This window comes from Caretta caretta, chromosome 6 (assembly GCF_965140235.1).
Source record: "Caretta caretta isolate rCarCar2 chromosome 6, rCarCar1.hap1, whole genome shotgun sequence".
Classification (NCBI taxonomy): domain Eukaryota; kingdom Metazoa; phylum Chordata; order Testudines; family Cheloniidae; genus Caretta; species Caretta caretta.
The window spans coordinates 104,778,776-104,802,397 of NC_134211.1; the positions used below are offsets into that span (position 1 = coordinate 104,778,776).

The window sequence follows — 23,622 nt, forward strand, 5'->3', positions numbered from 1 at the left end:
AGGTCTTGGTCTCCCGGAAACCAGGGGGCTTGCCCTTCCCTTCAGGCCTAAGGGTGTTAGGCTTTGCATGCACTAGTAGTCTTCCGGGAGTGGAGTCTTTTTTGGAGGGGGGGGGGGGGAATCCCCTTAGAGGGCAGTACATCCCCATGCCCCAGGTTTGAAGGATTGCCTATGCCTGACACAGTGAACCTGCTTCCCGCTGCCCTGGTAGGAGTAAGTGGGGGGAAGCCAGTGGCAATGCGCTGGTGGCCCAGCGGGGCCAGGGAAGGCGCAATGCCTGCCCAAGGGCGGCAGTGGCTTGGAGCGGGGAAGGCCCGGAGAGCAGGCGCCGCCCGCAGCTAACCGCTGTGACAGGCTCAGCCAGGCTTGCACGGCCCCCGCCGCGGCCGGCAGCAGACCAGGCTCGTCCCCTGGGCAGGCGAGGGAGAGCCCGGGAAGGGCTGCGGGGCTTTGCCCGAGCAGTAGGCGGGGAGCAGGGAGGGGGAATCACATGACAGCACGGGCTGGCTCGGCGGCTGCTGTGCTGGGAGCTGCCGCTGCCCGCACCGCTGCCCGCGCAGACCATGAGAGGAGGCTGCGGAGAGCCGGGCTGCTGCCGGGGCGCCGCGACCGCACTGAGCTGGAACTGCTAACGCGCCCGCGGCTGCTGCGGGGGGAGGACCAGCTCCCTCCTCCTCCTCCGCCTCCGCCTCCTCCTCAGCGCCACAGGGACCTGCCGACCCCGGGCAGCAGCGGCAGCCTCTCCAGCAGCAGCACCGCCACCACCCGCAGCAGCACCATGGACCTTTCCTTCATGGCTGCACAGGTAAGTGGCCAGTCCCGCCAGAGGCACCAGGTTTCAGTGCCTGGTTAACCCCCACCCCTCCCTTCCCCACTGGATCTGAGTCCCCTTCCTCCCCAGAAACTCCACCTCCCCCAGGGGCTGCCCGGCCGTAGCCTCGGTGCGCTGGGGGACTGACACAGGAAGATGCTGCTTTCTCCCCCCTGCCTCTGCCTGAGGCTCGGGGGTGGCCCGCGCCCGGCAGGGGGTGGCCCGCGCCCGGCAGGGGCTGCGAGAGGGAGCGGGGCATGTGGATCAGAGCGGACGCATTGTGATAACTGATCTTCTCCCACTCCCTGGCCAGCAGGGAGGGTCCTTTTCCTAGTGACTGAAGCTCTGTTTAGAACAGAGCGAAAGACGAGCACTGACCCAAACAGCTGGCCGTAGGGAGAGTGTTTTGTATACTGTCAATCCTGCTGGGTTGGTTTTTTTTTTAAAGGGCACTTAATGATCATTTAAATTGCACATTGTCATTATTTGGCAAAGGGGAGAAGGGATTCTCCTGGTGCTCTCCGGGGAAAGAAAACCAGCAAGATTTCAATGCCAGCCAGCACCCTTTCACATAAATAAAAAATTGTATTGACTTGATCACATAAACTGTTAATCACCATCACTTTCATAACAATCATTAATAATACCCAGAACAGTTGCTTTATTTTCTCAAAGACCTTCCAGGAAATCAGTAGGCACCATATTAATAAGAGCTCCTATGCACAAATCAGCATACAGCACAACAGCTGTTTACACTGAACAGAGCTGCACTTCTGAAAATGGAGCTGCTGTTCTCCACAAGTAGTTTCACAGTTGCCTCTCTGCTGCTAGGTTTATATTCTTACAGGGGCACAACAGCAGCAACATTAGAAGCAAAATCTTATGTTTTAGTTGCCTATTAGTACTCAGCTGGCTGCCAGACCATTCGTTTATATTATGTTACGCTTCAAGTTTATGCCAGGTGATTTCATGTTAAATTGGATTATGTTGTATGAAGGGAGGAGCAAGCATGAAATTTTTCCAGTGCTAATGTCTGCTGGGTGCCTCCAAGGCTGAAATATGGTTGTATAAAATCATTGGTCATCTCCTTATGCAGCCCTGCTTTCTATTATATTTATTTTGTTTTCAGGTTCGAGCGAGAACAGTATTTTTCCCACCAGGGCCAGAGATTATTTTATCCCCTGAAATATTAATGGGAGTACAGTGCACAATTTGTTTTTCTCTCTTTAAGTGTGTGTTTGTGCATGTCTGTGTATTTATATATATTATTTTCTGGTTCTGAAAACTGTTTCTGTATATGTCATGTGTATGCGCAAACATATGATAAGCTACCAAATAAGTTCTGTGGGGTAGTCCTATAAATATACAAGGAAATAAACATTCACTATGGGGAGAGCAACTCAATGGTTCCAGATATCCTCAAGGCCAAGAAATGTCTGTGACCTGGGTGGTGCTATCATGGTTTTTTTTTTTTTGTTTTTTTTTTTGTATTGTTTTGTTTTGAAGAGAGAAGCTGTATCTAAGATATGCTATGAAAACACAGGGTTTTATGCCAAAAGGGCATCTTCAATAGACAGTACTTTTAGGATACTTTAAGGTCATTTTTAGTTGGTTTGTTTTTTGTTTGTTTGGTTTTGTTTTTACAGAGAGGTGGGTATGATCTGCAAAATTTGGAACTTTGCCAAAGGATTCAGCCCATCTCTCTTTAGAAATATACTAAGGGCCAAATTCTGGTCTCACTTCACATCAGTGTAATGGCCTGGACACTGTCTACAATTGCATTTTGTGAGTGTAATAAAGAGCAAAATTTAGTCCCAAGTGTGCTGTATTTCATTAATGGGATGGTAGTGTTCTCTTGTATGCCGTCCTCTCCCTCTCCACAACCGCCTACTTCTTGGTGTGGGTATCGAGCTATGTCTTCCTGAAGGAGGACTGACCCCGTTGCCCAAAAGTGAAGTAGTCTCTTGTATTTAGTGGGAATGTCCATATTAAGAATATTCTATAAGCAATGCCATACTGGGGAAAAAAATCAGTGGCTTATCTAATCTGCTCTCGTTCCTTCAACAGAGTCCCGTTCTGGATTATTCAAAGGAAACTGTCATACATGCCAAGTGTCCCTGTTTAAGCGGGAATATACTTCTTTAGTTACAGAGTTTTCTATGGTCCCCATTACCATAGTCCATGGGTACCTCAAAATCACTGATGCCTTTATCTGCATGGCACCACTGTGAGGAAGAGAAATATTATCATCCCTATTTTACAGATGGGGAACCAAGGCAGAGGAAAATTAAGTGATTGACTGAAAGCCACAGAGAATGTCTGTGGCATAATCTGAAATAGAACCAACGTCTCCGGAGGCCAAAAGCTGTGCCTTAAGATCATCTGCATTCCTTTCTTAGCACTATACTTGCTGTTTACTGTTCTCATTCTAAAAATCCTGTTTTCCATCTTCAGTATATTCAAAAAGCTGAAGAGCTGGGCCCTTATTTTCTCCACAAAAGTCCCCTATTAATAATTTTAATATGTACTAAATTATGCAATAGGAGTGTGTGGGTGTGTTTCTTCCTGACCCTCCAACTTTTTCCGTGAAATATGAAGATGAATAGTCTCTTTAAGGTCCTACCTGGTGAAGTTTCAGAATCTATTCTTTATACGAATGTCTGAGTGTTTTTAAAGTCAGTTATTTGTGGTGTTAATATCCTGCTGCAGTGAGTGCTAGAGAGAGAATGAGATCATCCCTCCATGGATCTGTGTATATACAGATCTCCCTCTCTTGTGGTAAGGAGAGGTGGAAGGTCTGCTGCCTCCAGAATGCTATTTCCCTACATCTCTGCCTGGTCCCTCTGAGGAGAGTTGCTGGTGTAGGGTCCACTCGGGGATAGGGTGGAGACTGGGCAAACTAGGGGAGGATTGAGTGGACCGAGGCAGGGACAAATGATTGGACTGTAGGAGGAAAAGGTTAAACAACCTGAAGCTGTATTATCTTTTCCACATGGTGCCCTCCCACCCCGTGGTCCCAGGAATTGCCATGGCCACAGGAGTCCCTGGGAGTGCAACTCCAAAGCCATGCTGCCAGGGGCCAGAGCCAGTGTAGAGGCAGAGTGCCCCTATGGACCTTCTGCACTTTTCCCAGGAGCCAAATGAATTCCAAGGGATCTGCCCATTGGGGGAAATGAGGGAACTCCATGAGAGATCCTTGTGCAGATTTCCCTCCATAAAAACCTGTCACATAGGAGGGGATGATTTGAGGTCTTATGTGTATATTATGTAAATCCATGTTAAGGGTTGCTATGTTTAGTGGAGATGCCCAACTAGCCTTCACTAGACCTTTACCACAGCACCTCTTGCTCTGTCTTCGTTCTGAACAAAACAATCCTTTCCCAAGTGGAATTTCATACAGACAGACACACGTCTCTTATTTTTGTTGCCCTTCTTTTTCCGGCCTCCTTTTCCTGCTGTTTTTGTAATTCAAAGCCAAGATGTATGGTCCGTTTGACATAACGGCATTACCCTAGGGGTTCCAATGCTCAGTGTTGTCGTCATGTCACCTACTGTATTAGGCAACTCTTCATCTTTCAAACTACCCCTTGGCTTTCAATCTGCTCGGTGTGGCTGGAGCCATCTGTGTCCATAGCGTCTGTGGTGAGATGGTGCACTGAGTTGGCCCTGCTTGACAAGGCAAGTGAGGAGTTGGTGGTTAAAGGAGAGGATGTGTGAGGACAGGAGATGAGATAGGGGCAGGAGGAGATCCAGTAAGATTGTGTTTGCCATTTTACGGCTTAAATGCCAGATGCATAAATATTATACCTGATTTTTATGACAAGGTAGGCAGTGCTTATGAGCGAAGAGCATAGCTAGTCACAAAGGCAAGGGTTAAATCTTAACTGAATTTCCTTGCTCTTGTGAGTTCATCAGGCCATTAATATTCCTGTGAGAGAGGCTTTGTATATTGATCTTTAAGTAATGCATTCACACAATACATCAGGGATAGGCAACTTTAAAATAGCAGAGGACCACTAAAACCCTTTGTTTTTAGGCTACATATTGCATAACTCAGAAATGTTTGCTACATATAGCCTGTTGACCATAAAAATAACTATGTACTAACAGTGTAAAACTGAAGTGTTTTTAAATGTAAAAGCCCCTTATAGCTCAACCTTTAATTAAATAAAAAAAAGTTTAAACAAATCTTTTATGAACCTTTTTTTTCAGTGTGCAGAAGAGCAGGGGATTAGGGGTTATCCATTAATTATGTAACACATTAAGGGTGGATCCTTAATTTTCATGTTTGTTTCAGTGTTACAAGAGTGAGAGGAAGGTCTTGAAAAAAATCACTCAAAAAGGTGTTATATAATTTATGGAGAGCCCCTTAGTAAATGAAAATAACAAAAAATAACTATGAAAGATGTTTATGTCTTTGTTGCTTTCAGTCTGCCTCCTCTCTGCTTCCGGTATACGAGATATGTTGGCATGCAAGTGTTGAGCTATATTGTAGTATGTATATTTTACCTTTGCGTGCTGTGTGTTCACCTGGGAGCACATTTGTACTGTAAATAATCTTAGAAATAAAATTGGCTTCTCTTTATTTTACATAGAGATTCAGTCTTTCAAAATAACGGCCCAATTCTGTGAGGTGCTGAACACCATCAGTGCCCAGTGGGAGCTGAGTACATGCAGGACTGAGCCCTGAATTCTGACTACATATCAGAAGGCTGTGCTGGTTAAAAAACTGACCTAGTTTAGAGGGGAAGTGAAAGCAGCTATACAAATAAAAAACAAATAGAAGAAAGAGGAAATTGATAATAATGAATATAAATCATAAATTAGAAACTGTAGAAAATTGATAAGGGAAGCAAAAGAACACAAGGCGAACTCTATGGCCAGCAGAGTTAAGAATGATAAGGAGTTTTTAAAATATATTAGGAACAAAAACAACCATGACAGTGGTATTGGTCCATTACTGAATGGAAATGGTAAAATGATCAATAATAATGCAGAAAAGGCAGAAGTATTCAATAAATATTTCTGTTCTGTATTTGGGGGGGAAACAGATTATATAGTGTCATCATATAGTGTTGATAACACTCTTTCCTAGTCTAGTATCTCTGGAGGATATTAAACAGAAGCTACTGAAGTTAAACATTTTTAAATCAGCAGGTCCAGATAGCTTGCATCTAAACGTTTTTAAAAGAGCTGGCTGAGGAGCTCACAGGACAGTTTAATGTTGATTTTTCAAAAAGTTTTGGAGCACTGGGCAAAGTAAAAAAGACTGAAAGAAGGTGACTGTGCCAATTTGGGGTAAATGAGATGACATGGGTAGGCCTGTCAACCTAAGATATTGAAGTGGCCATTCTGGGACTTGATTAATACAAAATTAAAGAAGGATAACGTTGTTAATGGAAATCAACATGGGTTTATAGAAAATAGATGTAATACAATCCAATGGCTGGAAGCTAAAGCTAGACAAATTCAGACTGCAAAAAAGGTATCAATTTTTGATTGTGAGGGAATTAACCCCAACAGTTGTGATGGATTCTCCATCACTGACAATTTCAAAATCAAAGTTAGATATTTTTTCCAAAAGGTATTTTCTTGGAATTATTTTAGGGAAGTCTCTGGCCTGTGTTGTATAGAAGATCTGACTAGATTACAATGGTCCCTTCTGGCCTTGGAATCTATCAATTATTTTGTCAGTGACCACAACCCAGTACCAGGCAAAGATGTGTTTTTTGGTTTTGTTTTGTTTTTAGTTTTTAAAAGCTCTGTAATTAGACAACAAGTTTAAATGATGTTTAAAAAAAATTGGAAAAAAAAGAATGGTTATATGGTCTTCAGTGGATACATATCATTGCTATCGTACATGCCAATTGTATAACTATTTCCAGTTAGTTATTTTTTAGGATTTACATTTGCAATATTCCCCTACCCCCACAATGTTTAAAGGATTTGAAAAGAGAGGAGTAATTTTTGCTCCATAGTGAAAGAGAAAATTGCAGAATCCTCCTTTCCTTTCTTTGTATTTTTATTGCACTATGTGCTGTGTAAACCACTACTGTTTTCTGAACCCCATCAATGTCCTTTGCATTGTACCAAAAAAGAGTACCTGGTAAGGAAAAGACTAAGCCTTTTAAGACTCTAGAGAATGTGGTCAAGATTCTAAATGAAAAGGAGTACTTGTGGCACCTTAGAGACTAACAGATTTATTTGAGCATAAGCATCCGATGAAGTGAGCTGTAGCTCACGAAAGTTTATGCTCAAATAAAGTACTCCTTTTCTTTTTGCGAATACAGACTAACACGGCTGCTACTCTGATTCTAAATGAGTTCATCGGCACAAGTGTAACTTACAAAATTAAATTATCTTTGTGTTCTGCCTGGTTCAAACGATTCTTTTTGTACAACTTCTGAGAATCCAAGGTCAACTCTTGGATTAAAGTTAACTCTTAGGCCTGTAATTTGAGTTTGCTCAGATTAAGTACAAATTCTTGACATTGCTAGAGTGAGTTTTCTAACCTTGAATTTATGCTAGGGCTAGGTACATCTTATATCTCGTCCTCCATAGATATTAAAGTGCACCTCAGCAGTGCACTGTGGAGGTTAAAGAAACACATTTAAAATAATATAGCAGATTCTGTTTTAATTGTTCCCATATTCTGTGTGGGAGTCATTCCATTGACTTTAATAGGCATGGATCAGGCCCTTTTCACAGGAATGTGTTCTTTATCTCCAGTGCAGCTTAGAGAAACCCCAGGGCTCTAAATTGTGCCATCTTGTTAATATACTCCATAGTGTGTTACAGTAGCACAGAACAGCCAGATCATAGCTCCCCAATCGACTCTACCACATCCTCTACCAGAGGGTCCAAGAGGTGATGCTAGTGTAGAGCTATTATAAAGATTGTATGCTATTTGGAGAACTTCCAACAATGAGGTTATTCTGCAGGGGCCTTTTAAAACCTTTATGGCCCCTTTAGACTACTAGAGCAGCATACAGTGGTCCCAGCATAAGGAAGAATCTTGACAACTGATTCTAGATGCGTGTGTTGAAACCTGGATTCAATATCAGCTTAAAGAGTTAGATCTTGCAGACTTGCTTAGTACCTTGAGTAGATGTGTCTGATATTCAGGAATGCACTGATCACACTTGGGAACTTGTTCTTTGTTTGGCACAAGTTCAGGAAAATGTTCTGATCTTCAAAACAGTATATCATGTGGAAGAAAACAAATTAGAAAAGGAGATTTAAAGATGCATGATTATCACACGTCAGCTTTTTAGACTTAAAAGCCAAATCCTCTTTGATCCTTAGTATCCAACATTAATAATTCTACCTAAGTGGATGCAGACCTCCCCTTATATGAAAATATAATCATTTCAATACAAACTGGCATAAAACTTACAATATAGTAAGGCACCATAAATTCCTCTACCAGCTTCGCTGTTTTCCAAAAGTTAAAGTAATTTTTTTTGGCATCCTTTAATCAATACAGACCTAGAATGTCTTGACCCATAATAAATTGAATCAACCTATTTGGGAAACTAAAAGATCAGAGATGGGCCCAAACTGCAAAATTCAGGTCCAGATCCAGGTTTCAAATTCTCAAAGTTCAGGGCATCTTTTAAGATCAGGGGTTTTGATATGGCCCATTATAGAGATATGGGCCACTTGTGAAACTTAGATACAGATCAAATTCCAGCCCATGCCCCCTCAACACATAAGTCGGTCGTGTTCAGATCCAGGACATTTGTTGGGGCCCATTACTCTACAAAAGGCTATCTGCTGCTAGGGGCTCTGGTGTGCGTAGTCTTTGGTGTGGCCTGTCTGGGATTCGATGCCATATGTGATTGGCAGAATCTTAAAGGAAATATCTCTAGCTGCAGAAACGGTGGAGACCAAGACAGCATCTTCAAATCTCATGTTGCTTCTCAGGTAGCAGAATCATTGTGCCAGAAAAGTTTTTGAACTTCATTCTGCAGAGATTTGGTTTGTTTTGTGAAATTCTTACTCTGCGCATTGGAAGAGGCTGCTTTGTCCTAGCATTATGGGCTTGATCCTGGGCGATGCTGAGAACTCTTGACTCCTTTCCAGCAGTGTGCTGTCCTTTAAGAACATGAGTGGTCCCACTGACACCAGTGGGGGCATTCATCTGCTTAAAGTGAAGCACATGCTAAAGAACTTTGCTCAGCACTTTAGGGGATCAAGACCAATCAGAGTGGGAGAGTGGGAATACAATTATAGAAGTACTTTATCTCATGCTCCAGAAGTATCCCAAACAAACCTGGTGTTTTGGAAAGAATCATTATAAAGAGATTAATGTCAGCAATTGTCTATTTCTCCCTCCTGTAAAAAAAAATCAGTGATAAATATTCCATTGGAAATCACTATATGCAGTGGAGTTGTAGCCATGTTGGTCCCAGGGTATTAGAGAGACAAGGTGGGTGAGGCTATATCTTTTACTGGACCAACTTCTGTTGGTGAGAGAGACAAGCTTTCAAGCTTACATAGATCTGAAGAAGAGCTCTTTTATTTCTCTCACCAACAGAAGTTGGTCCAAAGAGAGATATTACCTTACCCACCTTGTCTCATTGGAAATTACTAAAACTTTTAGGGAAAGAAAGGTAGGTGGGTAGGAGTGTGTGTCTGTGTGTGCACGCACCTTTTTGTGAACACCTGGGTTTCACATTCATTAGTTTGTGTTTTGTGGGGGGTTTTGTACATGTGCATGGATACACAGTTTGCGGAGAACAGTGCCCCTCTTTGCTGTCAGTTTTATATGGCAATCAGCTAATAACTGAATTTTATGAAGCATTACAATTATGATTTTATTTCTGTCTGTTATGAACCACCACATCCCCAGTCACTACATTCTGAATCTTTGACAATTAGTATCTGAGTCTTTTTTAAAATTTCCGGCTAGTGCAAAAATAAAGTGGATAAAAATATTTGGAAACAGACATTGGTATTATCCATTAACACTCCTTTTTGGAGTTTTGGGTTTGTTTGGTTTTTTTAAAGGATTATTTCCCAGCTTTCTTATGGCAGGAGCTCTGCTGGGGCCCATTGTAAAGAGGAAATTGCAAGAGGTGGAAGTGTGGAAAGGAACCAAGATTGAAGAAGCAACACATGCTTGGTTGAATATATTGTTTGTTCTTATGTGTATATTTTGCCCTGCCGTAAGAGCCCAGTACTGCAGTGTTCTGGGCACTCTTAAAAGGGCTGAGCACTGTCAACTCCTTAATGGACATATACTGAATCTCACAATGCAGGAATAAAGTGCAAACAGCAAAGCATGCTAAATTAGACAGACACTTTATAAAGAATGAATAAATTGACCAACTTTACTGGCAAGTAACATTCTTTGTGGGTTAGAAGGTTACCATTAGTTGTTTTAATTATAATAATCATTACCATTGTTACAGGGGGGTTTTATGGACCATGTGGCAGGGCCGGCTCGCTCCTGTCCCTGCTCAATTCCACAAACAGCTCAGAGACCTTTATGCTGGTAAAACACCCAGTGCAGTTTATTTACAATGCTGGTTCCCATTACCCTTGTATACTATACAGCCTTACACCTAGGGAGCCCCCAGCTTAATTAGCCTTTTAGTTCTCCTCAGCCCATCAATTAGGCCCAGCTCTGCTTAATGAGGTCTGCTCTGGAGAAAGTACAGCAGTTAGAACTGCAGTGACCAGAGTGCTGGCTTAGCTGCTGTTGCTCAGTACTCTGTCGCAGGCTGATACACTTTCTTGAGAATTTTGTATGGCTGCTATAGATATTGGACAAGATTCTGTGGCCAGTGTATGGTCTCTTTGCATCACTTCTCCACCACAGCATTCCTCCTAAGGCCTCTCTGCGAGTGGGAGAAACTGTCTGGCAGAAGCTTTCAGTTGTGTTGGAGATGCGGTTGAGAATTAGGGAGTCAGTTCTGGCTCTTGATGCACCTGTTCCAATTCCTGTGCCAGACAACACTCAGCATAGAAGAGTTTAGACTAGTGACACAATTTTATTTTTTTTTAAAGCAAACTATTTCCCCGCCCCACTCAGAAAACCCAAAAACAAACCAAAACTTGGAATGAGACTTAGAGCTACAAAATGAGAATCCATTCTACTGCTTGTTTGAACATTATCAAATCATAGTGTCACTTAAAAACCCAATTTGGATCCTTCAGATGAAAGGCGCAGTAATGTAGAAAGTGGAAAATTAGAATGGTAGCAGAAGTCAATTTAGCATTGACCAATTTTTGTTAGCATGCTCAGTGTACCTGCAAGGACTTTCATGGCAGAAAATCCCTTCAGTGAATGTTTCTAAGAATCCTCCATCTATCCTTCAGAGCTGGTGTAACCCACACACCTTCTGGGTATGGTGTTCTGTCCCATCTAGTGGCACCAAGACCGCTTAGAGAGAGAGAAAATGAGTCTGCTCTTCAGCCTTAGCTAACAGCTAGTTGGCTTTAAGCTCATACAGTAGACTGGAGGCTCATGCACTAAACTCCAGAGGTCCCTGGTTTGATCCCACCTGCTAACAACCGGGGTCTGTCAGCGTTACAAGTAGGGGCTCGTCTGGGATTTCAACTGGGAAGTCTCTGGACGTGCTTCCTCAGCTAGGGGAAGTATGTAACCCACTCACCTTCTGGGTGTGGTGTTCTGTCTCCTCTAGTGGCACTGAGACCACTTAGAGAGATTAATGAGTCTCAGCCAGTTGGCTTTTAGCTCATGCAGTAGAGGCACTAAACTCCAGAGGCCCCAGGTTCAATCCTGCCCACTGACAACCGGGGGTCTGTCAACATTACACTGGGACTAGGCATAAGCAGACTAAGCAATTGCTTAGGGCAGTGGTTCTCAACCAGGGGTAACATACCACTAGGGGTACGCAGAGGCCTTCCAGGGATACATCAACCCATTTAGATAGTTATCTAATTTTACAATAGGCTACATAAAAAGCCCTAGCAAAGTCAGTACAAACTAAAATGGCATATAGACAATGACTTGTTTATACTGATCTATATACTATACACTGAAATGTAAGTACAGTACCTATATTCCAATTGATTTATTTTATAATTATATGGCAAAAATGAGAAATACTGAAAAATTGCTTAGTAATGTGCTGTGCCACTTTTGTGTGTTTATGTCTGATTTTTGTAAGCAAGTATGCTTACAAAGTGAGGTGCAAGTTGGGGGTATGCAAGACAAATCAGACTCCTGAAAGGGGTACAGTAGTCTGGAACGGTTGAGAGCCACTGGCTTAGTGCCTCAAGCCGCTCAAGGGGCCCCCTAATATATTAATTATGATGTGTTTTGGGGGGCAAAAATATTCCTACTTAGGACTCTGAATGGGCTACTGCCGGCTCTGCTATGATTTCACATAGTCCCTTGCCTAGGTGAGTGTTATAATATAAAAAGAACCCGCTAAATCAGATGTCCCCAAATTGTGGGGCGTGCCCCCTAGGTGGCACAGAGGAACGTTCAGGGAGGGCATGGCTGGGCCAGCCCCCAGGGGGCGCGGGGAGGGAATACCACACAGCTCTGCTCCTGGTCCCAGCCATGGCTGCTGGCTCTGTGCCTCGAGCTCTGCTCCCTGCACACGCCCGGAGCCCGGCTGCCAGCCCCATGCCCAGGGCTCTGCTCCTGGCCCCTCTTCTAGGGTCCTGGCTGTCAGCCCCATGCCTGGAGCCCTGGCTGCTGACCCGGTGCCCCAGCTGCTGGCCTCGGGCTGAGGCTCTTCCCCTAGCTGCGGCCCCAACCTCGACCCCCTTACCCTGGTCCATGTCCCCCTCTCCCAGAGCTGGCCCTGGCTCCTGGGGCGGGGGTGGGGGAACAGATAAGGTAAGGGGTGAACACGAGATAAAGTGTTTGGGGAGCACTGCCCTAAATGGCTTACACGGGCCATCATGTAAAATGGGTGCCCTAAAATAGAAATGGTAAATCAGTGTTGCTCTTAATAAAAAAGTGCTTTCAACAGACGAGCGCTGTCATCTCACTGGAGGTCCACCCAGAGCAGCAGTAAATCGGAAACATTTGTGCCATCCACTAAGGGCCTGATTCTCCTCTCAGGGCTAAATTAGGACTAATTCCATCGGCATCAGTGGAGTAACACCAGTGTGAAACCAATATAAGTGAAAGGAGAATCTGGCCTGCATATTGTTCATGCCAGAAACACAAATAGCTGTATTATCTGGGGTGTCTGTAATTCCCATTGTAGGGCAAGGGGCCAGATGCACTCAAGTGTGCATTTTGAAAAATTAAGTGATGCACAAACCTTGCACTGCCCTCACCTGCGGAAGAGCAAATTTAACCTACAAATGGTTAATGCCCTTTCCCTCCAACCCCAGCGCATGGCCTGAAGATGTCTAGTGCTGAATGCTTGGTGAATGTCCTCTCCACAGCTCTGGGGGAAAACCGGGAGCGGAGGAAAACATTCCCCATTGTGATACCTCTCTGCCTGCAAATGTTCTGACATGAGTCTCTGGGTGCGTGGCAGCCAGAATTTGGTTTATTACTTGCAGCTACTGTACGCCCACACATACGGGCTCACACCCACATGCAGCTCCTTTTATGTATGTCTCCCAGCAAAGCAAGTTTGAAACCACAATTATTCCTGTTCCTCGACTGAACCTCTCGTCGCTCCCATTCAGTGTTGAATTCTGCACTCGTATTAGCTGTCAGGCCCTGAACCTGCCAAGAACGAGCTAACTAGAAAAAATTAGTATTCCAGTCACTTCAACTGAGCTGGAAGCCTATTAGGAACAGACGTTGGGAGGCAGAGGCAGACCAAGTGCCAGTTCTTTTGTTATATGACAAGCTGAGTCCTCTCTGTTGAATGATCAAATAGTACATTTTTGACACCAAAACTGGCTTTTTTGCTGCTACTGCTGCTGTTCTGCTTATTTCTGAGAAGTGGTTATAATGTTATAAAAAGGGGAAACATCTCCGAAATGATGTTTAGCTTTTTAAACAATAATACTTGCAACATTATTTATCCTCTGACAAACCCACCAGTCAAGCATCAGTAAGGCACATGCTCTCCTGCTGGGCATCAGGGTTTGGGCTGCAGGAACCTGGAGCTGGCAGGAGCTGGTCACACTGTAGAAGCAGCATATTCAGTCCCTCAGGAGGAGGAAGAACCTAAGAGAAAACTAAAGCCACCCCCTCTGGAGGACGCTGCAGTATGCGCGTGCTTGGAGCAGAGAGGAGTAACGGGAGAATGAGGCAGATCAAAAAGAGTCTCCCCAAATAAAAGGGTTTCCAAGACAGAGCATCTGATGCTGAAGACTCAGAGGGGCTGATTCTCTGCAGCTGATCTGTGGCTCCAGTTGAGTGAGATACTTAAGCATGTGCCTGACTTTGAGCTTGTGAGCAATCCCATGGACTTCTCTTGTGATTAAAGTGAGGCACGTGCTTAAGTGCCTTGCTGATTTGGGGTCCCTGGCTCACAACTTTGGGGCTACATGTCATTGCTGTTCTTCAAGGGGATGTAGGATATCTGGACACTCGGACCAGAGGGAGAAAGGTCATTTTCCAGAGCCAGGCCTCCATTATCACACCGTTAGCATTTGCGAGGCCTGTCCCATGACCTTCCTTTCTACCCCTGTGTCTTCAGACTTTGTGTGAAAATTTTCTTTGAGAATGGAGTCCCACAGATCTGCCTGGTGCTTCTTGGACTTTCCACTCTCATTTCCTAACTCAGCTTTTGTGCTCTAGTGCAGGGATTCTCAACCTTTTTCTCTCTGAGGCCCCCTCCTCCTCCCCCCACCAACATGCTATAAAAGCTCCACGGCCCACCTGTGCCACAATGACTGGTTTTCTACATATGAAGGCCAGGGCTGGTGATAGGGGGTAGCAAGCAGGACAACTTCCTGGGGTCCTATGCCACAGGGGTCCCTGTGAAACTACATTGCTCAGGCTTCAGCTTCAGCCAGGATGCCGGGGCTCAGGGCCCTGGGCTTCAGCCCTGTGTGGTGGGGCTTCGGCTTTCTGCTCTGGGCCCCAGCAAATCTAATGCTGGCCCTGCTTGGCGGCCCCTCTGAAACCTGCTCTAAGGAACCCCAGACTCCTGATTGAGAACCACTGGTCTAGTGCCATGGTTCCCAAACTTGTTCCGCCGCTTGTGCGGGGAAAGCCCCTGGCGGGCCAGGCTGGTTTGTTTACCTGCCGCGTCTGCAGGTTCGGCCGATCGCGGCTCCCAGTGGCCGCGGTTTGCTGCTCCAGGCCAATGGGAGCTGCTGGAAGTGGCGGCCAGGACGTCCCTCGGCTCGCGCTGCTTCCAGCAGCTCCCATTGGCCTGGAGCAGCGAACCGCGGCCACTGGGAGCCGCGATCAGCCGAACCTGCGGACATGGCAAGTAAACAAACCGGCCCGGCCCGCCAGGGGCTTTCCCTGAACAAGCGGCGGAACAAGTTTGGGAGCGACTGGTCTAGTGCATGCAATAAACTAAAGCCCCGATCTTCAAAGTCTTACATTCATACCCATGCTTGGGTCTTCGTAAGATTTGGTCCAAAAGGTGAAATTCATTCTTGTGGAGAGGGCCACTATAAAACAGGGATTAAGTGGGTGTGCTGGCCTGCTGCTAAAAGGAACCCCAAAACTTGCAAATGTCTGCTCTATTGCAACTACTATGATCGTCTGTAGCCAGTTCTCTCACGTTTTAGCACAGCCCTTTTGAAAGGACTAAAAAGAGCTATCGCTTTGTGGCAGAGCTGCAAAGTTCAGGTTGGCCAAGGTGACTAGTAGTACAGATTAGGAGGGCATCATTATTGGCCTATGGCACTCAGAGCCAACAGACATGAATTCTTGTTGTGATAGTGACACTGGTTCATCGTGTGAACTTGGGCAAATAATTTCATCTCCCCGTGCCTCAATTTCCCCATCTGTAAAATAGGGGTAATAAACACTACCTTGCAAAGCACTTTGGATTAAATATGCTATATTTTATTATTTAAGTGGAGGATTTTTATAGTATTTTACATAGTTTTCCCATATGAATGTAGTGCTTGTGAAATGTGCTGGATTAGCAGCCCTGCAGACTGAACTCCTGTGTTCCCTGAATACGTAGAAAACAGGCAGCAGCAGCATAAGCTTTCCCATGCTGCTCTGTACCAGTGTGCCTGTGACTTTTACAGGAGAAAAGGTACTTCTGGCTTTATGTTCATTCTTCTCTGCCGAGTCTCACAACCAGAGTGCCACTTAGCGTCAGTTGTGATATAGAATCTAATGCACCTGGCATGAAAACAACCACACTAATTTCATAGAGGTCATCAAAATATCGGAGGGTAAAATCTTGTGGTCACTCTCAATCTGGGCTGAGTGACCCAGCAACTCAGATCTGAACGGCTCTGAATCCCATTTTCAGTACATGGCGCCACCCAGTCACTTGGAGAAAAACGTTTAAAACATAAAAATAAAACAGTTGAAGGGAAGGGAGTGAGTTCAGACGCCTCCTTTTTTCCTGTTCACCTGTCCTCAATTTTTTTCCCTTTTCTCCATTGTGGGTGGACGTTATCAACATAAAAATGCTTGTTATTTGTCATGTCCTAACTTTAAAGAGCACCGTTTGGTATTACTGGCAGCCCCTTCTGTGCTAGTCTTTGCCAAATGTGCAACCTTTTCACAATTCTAGACCTCACACCACTTGACCAGGCATGCTGTGAAAATGCACAGATGGCTACGTCAGTGAAATCCTGAACAGATTCATTGACAAAGTGCGACAGTTGGTTTATTCTCCTGGTGTGTTCTTTGGCACTCAACATGTAGATGGGATAGAAAGAGCAGAAAATCAAAGGTTTTTTTCTTCCGGATGCCTTGCGTTCCTGTGTAGCTTTGCAAATCATTATCCATGTAATGTCATGGAGAACGAACAGAACTGGGCCCTCTTTGGAAACTTCTTTTACAACTGTGCTTTACGCTTTCCACGTGGCCCTCATCTTTACCCAAGCATCCCTGACTTAGCGTGCAGAGAGGATTTAGAATATAATGCACTTTGTTTTGATAGTATCTTCCTTACTCAGCATGAAGAGGTATGATGTATTCTTAACAAAATTTGAAATGCAAGTATTTTTCAAATGTTGTGAATACATAATTAGTCCCATTTCCATAACATTTGCCCAGTGATATCTGTTCCCTGGAATATGGATCAGCCATAAAAAGAGAATTTAGTGATCTGCCCGCAAAAGGTAATATGCTAAAGAAGCTGCCATTGAGGGCCCCAATTCAACAAACCATTTCTGTTCAGCAAACCAAAAGGAATGGGGGTGAGGAGAACGTGGGAAATGGAAGAAAGGCAGTGACCAAATTCTGCCATTTGAAAGCTGGACCTTTCATCCGTGTGTGTGTGTGTGGAGAGAGAGAGATCTGTCCCTTTCTTTCTCTCTATTATGTTATATACTCAGTGTAATAATACGTCAGTGCATCCTCTCTGGAATGATAAGAACTGGATGTGCCTTTCATGATAAAATGGGACTGATTACTGTCTGCCTTATTGGGTATACAATATAGAATGGTTTGAATTGATTTTGAGTACGTTGGCCATTTCTGAATGCCAGCTCATTATTTCCAGCAGTGTTGGATTAGGAAACTGCATCTAGGTTATAAAATTTGAATTCAGTGCTAGAGGAGAGGCTATGGATTTATCGAGGTCTCCTGTGAAATGAAATCAGTCTTGTCATGCTGCTTAACCCGTGTTATTTAAGAAATGTAATAAAATAAAACCAATGCAAAATTATATAAATAAAGTATTGTTAATATATTAAGAAACTGTATCAGTGAATAAACAGCAATCCTGCTTTGTCAGGCCAGACAAAGTGATTTAATTAAATATTTTTTCCCTCTCTAATTTCCATTTTAATAGTGATACTGTTCTGCATATTGCTCTTGCACAACAAATGTCACACGAAGGAACCACACTTAAAGCCTAAGTAACTATATTTACTAAACATATATAGCATGCGAGGCCTAGCTACATGTATACACTGCTGCTCTCTCAGAGGTCTGGTGGCTTCTAAAACAGAAGATGGTTGGGGCCACTGGGGGGCTCACACACTATTTAAAAGGACATTACCCAATTCCTATATGCTACAGATGCTTGCCATTTTTAGGCCCTGATTTAACTTCAGTTATGTGCTTAAGTCCCATTGACTTCAAGCCACTTTCCAGAGGAAGGTAGTATCATTTACAGACAGGGTACCTGAGGCACAGAAGGGTGATGTGACTCACTTAAAATGTCAAGGAGTAAATTAGTAACATAATCAGGCCTGCCTGACTCCCAGTTTGGTGCTCTGTCCAGTGGAACACACTACCTCTCCTGTAGGTCAAGTTGAGATTAGTCCTATATGGGGGCAGGAAGGTTTCTCCTACTTCTTGTGTCATGCACAGAGAGCCAGCTGGACTAGCGTGGTGATGTGCACATGTGTCCTATTCCACTGTTCACTCCTCTCCCCATGCATGAGGAATTTATACTACTGCATATGCCCACCCCAGCCCCATCCAGTATAACCAGTATCTCAAAGCCAACTTCTATCTGTCTGATTCTCTTTGAACTTGATGAAGTCTAATCTCCTTCCCCATCTTAAGCAAGTCTTGCCCTTCCACGCTGCACTCACCACAATCAAACTCATACACAGTCAATTATTAGGGCCCCCTTTCATTCGAGGTGACCTCAGTAAGTATCACCGCTGTGCTGTGAAAGCAAAAGCAATCTTTTCAGGCCCAATCTTGCAAGCTCTCTGAGGGCAAATCTTTCAGTAAAGCCAGGGCAGGCTGGCAGGATCAGGCTCTACATTTACACATCCCAGGAACTAGGTGAAATCTGAGTGATTGTTGATTTGTTCAGAGGCAACAAATGCAGGGTTGGGGAAGGAGAACCCACTTTCAGTTTATGTAGGGCTACTTATTGAGGGTTATCCCATGTTCAGCTCAGTTATGGTAGCTGCAAGTTCCTGACCTTCTCTCAAAGAAGTAACAAGATGGTGACAAAAGAGAATACTCCAACTGTCTGTCATATTTAGGCCTTGTTCTTCCACATCAGCCAGCATGCACCTATTTTTGGCACAGAAAGTTCTAGAAACACAAGAGTAAATGCATTCAGTATTCACTCAGTAGAATGAAAATATTTTTCTAATTATTTTTAAAGTAGACCATTAAAAAACTAAATCACAAGTAAAAATGTAATATCCCTGCTAGTTGCTAAGACAATATTGACAACATGCCGAATAATTGAATTTCTTCTACTTCCTATACTAATTTAGTAGGAGATCCAAGCATTTAATGCCAGATCCTTAGCTGATTTAAGTTGGCAAAGCTCCATTGATTAAATTTATACCAGCTGAGGATCTGGCCCTTAAAGTAAAGATTTTATTCCTGGATTCAGTGGGTATGTTATCTCAGGCTTACCAAATCTACTAAAATGAAAAAATATTCAGCACAAGGCCAAACAATATTTACTGTAAAAAGGCAGAGAGGATTCATAGTTGTGTGACTATAAAATCAAATTGAAGATTCCCTTTGTTTGTTTTTTGAAAACAGTGGTGGGGGAAAAAACATTTGAAACAATTAATGCTTTCTCCCTTGTAACCTAAAAACAAACACTTAGTCTCACACCTTCCAACTCAGTCTCCCCAAAAACATGGGCACAAGAACAATTTTATAACAGCTCATTTAGTCACTAGATATTTTTAAAATTCAAACAAAATTGTTGATAGTTCACATTCTTTTCTAAATAACGCAGTAAGTCCCAATTCAGCAAAGCTGACATGCTTAAAGTTAAACATGTGTTTATGTACTTTGTTGAATCGATGCCTGGTATGGGGGGTCTCAGTTAAACAAAATAAAAGAATATAGAGGAGTTTGTAAAACTTCACCTCCTCAGGAAGCAACCAAAGGGTCTGATTCTAGGAGGTGGTGAGCACCTGCAACTCCCATTAAAGTCAGTGGGACTTGAGTATACCCAGCACCTCAAGATCAGGACCATTTTCTTCAATATTTGTTTTCTACACATTGATAAATTTCATTTAGAATAAGACCTTTCTGAGCTCACCTGAACAAGCTCCTTGCCACAGGATCATCAGCCTAGGAGATTTGTGTTACATGAAAATCCCACCCAGTTTGCAGGACTTTACTCACACCACCTCCAATAGAATGGACAGATTCATGAAATGAATAGATGCCCACTAATTACTCATGCCAAAGATCACGTTAAAAGGGCCACCTAGTCCATGTCTTTTAGGGTTGTTAAATGCATTCCCCATTATAGATGTTAAAAGCATAATCCTGTGTAGGATTCTATTTGCCTGTTCCTGAGCCTTCCCTTTAATAATATTTTGAATTCTACCTCTACTCTTGCAAATAGGGCACCTCCCAGAAGGCATCAGGAGTGACTAAGTGGAACAAGCCTTCAACTGACAAAATCAAGGTTCTTGAATATTTTTCAATTTAAATTTCTCTTGCAGTTTTCTAAATGACAGTAAACCAGACTTTTTGTACAAGGCCCATATCACTGTAATCAGCCCTCCTAGCAATACAGTTCCCCATCCTTTCTTAAATTTGGTATTGCCTGGGAACATTTACTTAAAAACCCATCTTAAATTATTCCCTTAGGACCAAATTTTACTCTGTTACAATGCACAAATACAGTGTAACTCCATAAAACCTATTAGAATGACTCCAGATTTACACCATGGTAACCTTTTGTTAATTTTCCAAACTCTCCAGACAGCCAGGTTGATGGGCACAACTGCTGTGCAAAGAGATGGACCAAAGCATTAATAATGGCATATGCGTATTTCTATATCGCAAACCTGTCTACCAGTCCCAATGCGATGCAGTGTGTGTGTTCTTACTATCAGAAAACCTCAGCAATGATAGGATGTCACCTCATATTGTTGCCATTTAGGGGCTAGGCTGTACCAGCCCTAATGCCATTGTGCAGGGGAATAAGTCTCCCCCAAACCTTCCACTGACCGTATAAGCCACCATGTTAGGGATCAAACACGGAAGCTGTTTACCTGATGCTACACTAAAGGTACATCAACACTGCATGCTCCATACAGTAATGTGTAGAGTATAGACACAACACCCTCCTCCCCCCAGCATGGGTATGAATAGCAGTGTAGACAATGAGGCACTGCTTAGGTGCAAAAAGCCATGCCAGACCCTTAGGGTATGTACTCAAGTACGTACTCTGTGTGGCTTTCTACACACCAAAGAAGTGCCCGTCTATTCACACTGCTGTTTTTAGCAGTGTAGTATCCTGCAGCTATCTCCCAGCTGCCAGAGTCTTTCCCCTCACAGGGACCTTCAGGAGCGGTGAAGGGCTCCAGCAGCAGGAAAAGGGTCTGGCAGATCCCCACTGCCAGGCCTTTCCCTGCTTCCTCCCCACTGCCAGAGCCTTTCCCTGACAAACAAAGCTACACACTACAATGTGGATTCAGTCTGCTTTTCACTGTGGCAGGTAGCTACACATACCCTGCACATGATCGCCACAAGAGGTCTGCCGTGGAGACATAGGCTTAAGGTATGTACCCTACAGAGTTCTCTACACACCCAAGCAGTGCCTCCCCCCCCCCCCAAACTGGTACAGCTATTTTAGCTGTGTAGTGTCCCACTGCCAGAGCCCTTCCCCACCACAGGGAGCTGCCAGAGCCTTTTCCTGCTCTAGGGATAGACTCCGGCAGTGAGGAAAGGTCCGTCAGATCCCTGCAACAGGGACAGGCTCTGATAGGTGGAGGCTCCAGCAGCTGCTGACCTGCCAGAATTTTTCTTGCTGCCTCCCCTCTGCAAAAGCCTTTCATTGCCGCCTCTTGCTACACACTGCAGTGTGGGCGCAGCCTGCTTTTTGCTGCAGCCTATAGCTACACGTGCCCTACATGCTGCCACCACTGGTGTGCAGTGCAGACTTACCGTAAGGAGCAAGCAGGCAGTCAGGGATGGATAGCTGGTGGAGCTTTAGCGCTGCCTCCCACCCCACCCCCCACATAGCAGCCAACAAAGCTGCAGTGAAATAAGTGCCCCATCTTTCCAAGAGCAATAGGGGAGCACCAGAGGAATTGTGCCTCACTGATGCACCAGGCCCCTCAGGCTGCCCCTGGACTTTCCCAGCTGCAGGCCCCTCCTAACTGCAGGCTAAGTGTTTTAAACACAAATTAGCCTTAGGCTTTTAGTGGGAGCAGGAACAGGCTCTCCCTGCACAGAGCTAGTTACCCATTCCAAAGAAAAAAAAGAGTCCGGTGAGACATGTTATAATTGTCACATGCATAAAACATACAGCAGGGTTTGTAAAATATGCAGAGGTCATGAGCAAGTATTCTGAACATGCACATTGCTGCTAATCACCAGCTCCGGTCACACACACTTTGCCTTCAGCACTCAATTATTTTATTTTCTTTGGGATTACTGTTTTTCAGCTGAATGTAGTGTCCCCTCACAGCTCTGCACCTGAATAATCAGTAAATGTGATGAATCATTTGTTCACAGACATTTTAAAAATAGAAGCTTAATAAAGCAAGTAATCAGCACTCAGCTGGTAGCATACCCAGTCATGAATGCTGGATGTTATATGATGAATTGGAAAATGGAAATTATTAAACAAAGGAACTAACGATCATCCTTTTTATTTTTTCCTCATGGATGTAATAGACCCAAATGTCAGACTGCAACACACCAAACTTTGAATTCTGAACAGTTCATGCAAACATCTGTTTGCAATGACACGTGACACCTTCTGGGGACAGCCACCTGTGTGTGCCTTTTTGCAGGCATGAAAAGAAAGGCCACAGCGCTACATATTTCCCCTTAAAAATTCTCTCCTCATTAAATGATGGATCATTTTAGAAACTGCTATTAGAACTTGTTGGGAATTTTCCATCTGAATGATTTTTCAATGGAAAAAACAATTTTGACAATAGTGAAATTTTTTGTGGAATTTTTTTTTGGTTTTTGTCAATTTTCTGTTGGGAAAACTAAATGAAATATTTCAATTTGGGTCGGTTTGATCTGAATCAAATATTTCAGTTTGTGGAACTGATCTGAAATGCTTCTTTTCCCGTCATTTCAACAGTAAACTACATCTCCCTATAATGCTGATTGCCATATGGATGTTGTTAATGCAGATATCTGATGCCCCCTTTTTCTCCTATGAGCCAGACCTCTTGTCTGGACTACAATTCCTATGATGCAACATGGTCTCCCTTCTGACTGAACCACTTAGTGCATCATGGGAGGTGTAGTCCTGCCAGGGAGCCCAGCCCTCAGGGGAGGATGGGGGCATCAGGCACCTGCATAACTGCCATGAGGCACTGTGGCACCATAGGGAGATGCAGTTTAATGTTGAACAGACTTGAAATGAAATGTTTTAATTCAGGAATATCAAAATATTTCATTTCATTTTGATAGAAAATGTCAAAACAAAATGTTTTGCCATTTCAGATTTGAAATTTTCCAGAACTTTTTGTTCTGCTAAAAACGTTAATATTTCAGCTTTTTGTCCTGATTCAAGATGAAAATAAATATTGAAATATTAGAATTTCCCTTGGATGGAAATAGGATTGCCAGGTGTCTGGTTTTAGCCTGGAACGTCTGGTCGAAAAGGGAACCTGGCAGCTTCTGGTCAGCTGACCAGACGTTAAAAGTCCAGGTGGCTGCAGTAACCGGCCTCCACAACCTGGGGGGGCAGGAAGAGCAGGAGCTGCGGCTGGAGCCACATGGAGGAGCTGCTCTCTGCTCAGCTGCTGACACCTGACAGAGAGCAGTGGCTGGCTTTTGGACCAGGCTCCAAGAGGTAGGTGCTGCTGCTAAGGTTGCCAACCCTCCTGGTTTCATCAGGAGTCTC

At 44.0% G+C, this 23,622-nt stretch overlaps 1 protein-coding gene across 1 annotated transcript in view; it reads left to right on the forward strand.

The window, feature by feature from the left end:
- The first annotated feature begins 271 nt into the window (after window positions 1-271).
- C6H14orf132 (chromosome 6 C14orf132 homolog) overlaps window positions 272-23,622 on the forward strand; it is an 84,164-nt gene continuing 60,813 nt past the window's right edge. The window contains exon 1 of the mRNA XM_048853542.2: window positions 272-805. Coding sequence (XP_048709499.2) covers window positions 491-805 — 315 coding nt within the window. The 5' untranslated portion in view covers window positions 272-490. The remainder of the gene's footprint in view (window positions 806-23,622) is intronic.